This window comes from Plecotus auritus (genome assembly GCF_963455305.1).
Source record: "Plecotus auritus genome assembly, chromosome: 15".
Lineage (NCBI taxonomy): Eukaryota > Metazoa > Chordata > Mammalia > Chiroptera > Vespertilionidae > Plecotus > Plecotus auritus.
In genome coordinates this window covers 3,910,709-3,915,695 of record NC_137781.1, presented here as the reverse complement: position 1 = coordinate 3,915,695, position 4,987 = coordinate 3,910,709, and the positions used below count along the sequence as shown (strand labels likewise).

General features: G+C 65.8%; 1 protein-coding gene across 2 annotated transcripts in view; it reads right to left on the bottom strand.

The window, feature by feature from the left end:
* Nucleotides 1-479: 479 nt before the first annotated feature.
* The window catches only part of MAGEL2 (MAGE family member L2), a 4,664-nt gene continuing 156 nt past the window's right edge, over nucleotides 480-4,987 (bottom strand). Inside the window, exons 1-2 of one of the 2 annotated variants that reach the window (XM_080651777.1) lie at nucleotides 4,925-4,987; nucleotides 480-4,642 (exon numbers count right to left, since the gene is read on the bottom strand). The exon at nucleotides 4,925-4,987 is cut by the window's right edge and continues 156 nt beyond it. In XM_080651777.1, coding sequence (XP_080507903.1) covers nucleotides 1,038-4,541 — 3,504 coding nt within the window. In that variant the 5' untranslated portion in view covers nucleotides 4,542-4,642; nucleotides 4,925-4,987 and the 3' untranslated portion in view covers nucleotides 480-1,037. The remainder of the gene's footprint in view (nucleotides 4,643-4,924) is intronic. The other variant, XM_080651778.1, reaches the window with a different exon arrangement.

Genomic DNA, 4,987 nt, shown 5'->3' with positions numbered 1-4,987 from the left:
GTGTGTTGATAAAATCCCAAGTCCCCCCGAGCTACCGGACACCCACCCAGGGCCACATGACTGACAAACGCCTGGATGCCCGTGTTCCTACAGGGGGAGGGTTCCCCCTCACCCAGGTAACCCCAAGAAAACCTGCTTTGAACGCCCACTTCATTGACTGGCCTGTGGCCCGTGCCCTTGAATCAATCTACCTGCATTTAAACACTTGCCTACAATGTGGAAATAATAAAGCCCACGGTGAGGGGCTTTGTGAAGTCTGGACTCCGGGTTTGATGTCAATCTTATGTCCCCCCGTCCCCCGTCCCCCCCCCCCCCCAATGCGCTGTAAGGAAGAACATAGTGTCTCGTCGTAGTCTCGATGTTCTGGTGTATTCAGAGAGGGGGGAAAAAACACACACACACACACACAAAAAACTTGGCTCCCACCCTGGCGAGTAAAAAAAAATGAGAATGAAGACAAAGCCCTCTGTGTTATGCTGAAAGTATATTTATTTAGATATAGATATAGATATTTATTTCTCTGCAGACAGCGTTACGGATGAGTCACGTTTCACATGTCAAAAGAACAGCCTACTTTCAACACTACAGAGTTTTGCACCAGGATGAGATGGATGGCTGCGTGTCAGTTCATTTCACAAAGCCAGTACAACTCTGGGTACAGGCAACGAGACCACGTCGAACACGACAACGAGAGAGAGAGAGAGAGAGAGAGAGAGAGAGAATCACACGGCTCACGGAAGTACACAAGTGCCCAGAGGTACCCAGGAGCACAGTAGCCACTCGAAGTCAACAGCACGTGAGGATGTACAAAGCTTTGGCAGATAACGGGAACCGGGTTTGAGATCCAAGTGTGCACGCACGGTAGGGCTGGGACAGAAAACACCAGGGAACAAAAACGACACGACCCTCCACCCCCCCACCCCCCCGCAATACGCACACACACGCACACGCACGACGACCCTGTGAGCGGCTCTTGGCCGGCGGTGGGGGGGGCGGGGAGGGGACATGAAGGAACAGAGATCGCTGTGGGATCTGACTTAGCGGGGGTGGGACCTGCGGAAGGGACCCCCAGCGCGACCGTAGTAGGGGCCCAGCTCTTCGTAGTCCCACTCGTCGTCAGACTCGCACTCGGCCAGGGCCTCGAAATAGTGGAACGGCCAGCACTCGGGATCTTTGTTGTGGAGCTTGGCCAGAAACTTGAGCACGAGCATCTTACTGATCTCCATGAACGCCCGGGGGCCCCAGAGGAACTCGAACTCGGTTGGCTGGGTGTTGGGGATCTCCCTGTACTCTAGGTACTTCTGCCTGACAAACTCGTCGGTGACGAGCTTTTTGATGTTCCCCAGGAGGCCGTGATCCCCCCGCACATCCAGCCCCAGCTTGTCCAGGAAGCTATAGAGCAGGTCTTCCCGGATGCAATTGCCTTTGATAAAGATCAGGCTCAGAACCGCCATCAGGAGGCCCAGCTTGGGGATCTCCAGGCAGGGGGGCGGCGTGGCCACGGGGCCCCCCCCAAACTTGTTGATGATCATGTAAGAGTGGGTCTGGGGGTCTATCTCCTTCAGCTGATACCCAAAGACACACTCTAGCTTGTGGTTGGCACGCTTGATGATTTCCAGGGACTGGTCCTTGTACTCGCGGATGATGAACTTGACCATCTCGGACCTCCTGATGGGCACGTTGCCTCCGTCCTTGACCAGGAGGAACTGGACCAAGGCGTTGGCCCTCTCATCCAGGGGAGACAGGGGCCCCGCCTCCACCTTGGGCTCCTCCTGGCTGGTCCCCACCCCCAGGGACACACCAGAGATCTCGGAAAGCATCAGGGACTGAGGGTTCCCCGGGTTTTCCCACAGACCCAGGGCCCTCGAGGTGCCGGGACCCTCCCAGGCGCTCAGGGCCCAAGAGGTGCTGGGTCCCTCCCAGCCACTCAGGATCCGGGAGGTGCTAGGGCCCTCCCAGCCACTCAGATCGCGGGCGGCGGCGATGGGGTCCTCCCAGTCCCCCAGAACCTCCCAGTCATTATAGTTCACGTTGCCCCAGCGCCGCGGGGGCTGCCAGTTGCGCATGGCCAGCATCCGGCCACGGCCGTTGTCTTCGTCGTAGTAGTCGTCGTCGTCGTCTTCGGTGTTGAGATGCTTCTTCTTGCGGGTGGCCTTGCCCCCGGGGCGGCGGGGGGGCTCGTCGGGGGTCTTGGAACCCTCCTGAGGGAAGGCCATGGCCTGGGGGGCCGCCGCCGTGGCCATCAGCATGGTGGGCTCCGCCTTGGACGCGCTGGGAGCATTCAGGTTGGGCTGGGGGATCCAGGGGACGGCAGGCAGGGCCTCGGCATAGGCAAAGGGATCCTTGGGAGCCAGCGGCAGCGACCTGGGGATCTCCGGGATGGCAGGGGGGCCCTTGAAGGCGTCGGACGAGGCAGGCTGGAACTGGGAGGTCGATGGGAAGCAGCCCCGGGGGGTGGCCGTGTAGGTGTCCGGGGCGGCCGGCAGGTTCTTCCAGGCGGGCGGAGCGCGGGCCGCCAGCCCCTTGGGCGCGCAGAAGGTGGCGGCGAAGATCATGCGCTCCTTGGAGGGAGCCCTGCGCTCCCTGGAGGAGGTGCGGCGCTCCTTGGACGAGGAGGTCCTACGGTCTATGGAGGAGGCCCTGGATTCCCCCGATGGAGTCAGCAGTGATTTGACAGGGCCCACGGGAAAATTTGCCGCCACTAGGGGGGCTGCGGGCTGGCCCTGCAGGGCCGCCGGGGGGCCCTGCTGCCAGGAGGGCTGGAGTTGCATGTCGGGCAGCTCTGCTTGCGCACTCGGCGCCGGGGCCTGCTGGGGGGGTAGCTGCATTTGCAGTGCCTTCTGGGAGGCCGGGCCCCCCGGAAAGGGCTGCTCCTCCACCTGCAGGAGAGGGGGGCCCTGCCTCTGAGCCTCCTGGGCGGGCAGGGGCTGCCAGAAATGCCCAGGGGCTTTGGGAGCCTGCCAGGTCAGCGCCTGAGCCTGGGGCGACTCCTGGAACTCCATCGAGGTGGGCATCTCCTGGGCCACTGGAGCCTGCTCCTTGGGGGCCTCCCAGAGGATGGGAGGGACTGGCAGAGGGGCCCCCAGTGCAGCCTGGGACACCTGCGGGCCAGCAGGGGGCGCCGTGGGCACCTGTGGGCCGGCCACCTGCACCTGTGGGGCCATGCGCACCTGTGGAGCCGCTCTCATCGGGGGCGCCGCCCGCAGCTGCGGGGTGGGCAGCCGAGCCTGGGGGGCCTGCCGCAGAGGGGGTGGGGGCGGCAGGGCCTGCCAGAGCGGAGGCGGGGTGCTCAGGACCTGGGGGGCAGGCCGGATGGGCGGCGGCGCCTGACGGATCAGCGGCGGCGCCTGGCGGATCGCAGGTGGCCCCTGGCGCACGGGAGGGGGTCCCGGGCGGATGGGAGGGGGCCCCGGGCGGATGGCTGGGGGCACCTGGCGCAGCGGGGGCTGAGGCTGCCAGGCGATGGTGGGCGCCTGCCAGGTGACCTGCGCCGCCTGCCAGCCCAGGGGCGTGGCCTGCCAGCCCTGCCCGGGAGCCTGCCATCCCGGCGAGGTGGCCTGCCAGCCGGGGGGAGTGGCCAGCTGGGCTGGCGGCGCCTGCGGGCCCTGGGGAACCTGCGGAGGCGCCCTTATAACCTGCGACTGGATTTGCAGGATCAGAGGCTGAGCCTGCGGGGCCCAGGACGCCAGGGGCTGCGCAGGGGGGGCCGTCGGCTGCGCCATCGGCTGCGCCATCGGGGCTGGAGACGCCGTCGGCTGGTTGATTGGAGCTCTCGCAGCCGTCGGATGAATCATCAGGACTCCCGGACCTGGAGGCTTGGCCATCGGGGCTCCCGGAGGCGGCGGCTGGGCGATCAAGGCTGCCGGGGGCGGAGGCTGGGCCAGCGGAGCTCCCGGAGCAGCAGGTTGGACCATCAGGACCCCGGGAGTCAGAGGCTGCGCCATCAGGACTCCCGGAGCCGTCGGCTGTGCCATCGGGGTCCCGGGAGGGGCCGGATGCCCCATCGGGGTCCCGGGAGGTGGAGGAGGCACCATCGGGGTCCCGGGAGGTGGAGGAGGCACCATCGGGGTCCCGGGAGGTGGAGGAGGCGCCATCGGGGTCCCGGGAGGAGGAGGAGGGGCCAGGGGCCCCCCGGGAGCCGAAGGATGCATCATCAGGACCCCCGGAGTTGGAGGCTGCGCCAGCGGGGCTCCCGGAGGGGGCGGATGGATCATCAAGACCCCGGTAGTCGGGGGCTTGCCCATCGGCCCTCCCAGCGGGGGCCCCTGGACCAGCGGGGGACCCCCGAGGGCAGGTGGCTGAGCCAGCGCAGCCACCGGGGCGGGCGGCTGGACCTGCGGGCTCTCCCAGGCGGGCTGCGGTGCCTGCCAGGCGGCCAGCGACGCCTGCAGATCCATCGGAGGTGGGTCCCAGGGGACCGGCGGAGCCCGGGAGGAGGCGGGCGGGGCGCGCATCAGGACGGTGGGGCGGCTATAGACCGGAGGCTTGGGCGCCTCGGCCGGGGGACTGGCATCACCCAGATTCTTACTTAGCTGCGACATGCCGGTGCGTGCGCCGCTGTCGCCGCCGCTGCGCTCTGACAGCCGATGGATGGGGCTCTCTCCGACAGCTGCCGGGCCTCCTTCCTTTCCTTTCCTTTTTCCTCCGGAGCGCAGAGAAGTGAGGAGGAGAGGGGAGAAGGGGAGAGAAGAGGAGAGAAGAGAGAACGCGCCTACGTGGCTTGGTCAGCGGCTCTCTCCCTGCTGAGCGTCTGCTGTGAATAGGAAGTCCGTGCCGGCAGCTCGCTCTCCGCAGCGGCTTTGCGCAGTAAGGAGGAGGAGGGAAGGGGGCCCCAATCCCGCCCCTTCCCCGCCCCCCGACCACCACAAGTGGATCCCGCACAGGGGGCGCACCTACCAGACATCCTGGCTTGGATACCACGTACCTTTTTCCCCCCCTGTCTTGTCTCCTCTGTCTGTCTCTGTCTCTGTCTCTGGGTCCTGTCTCC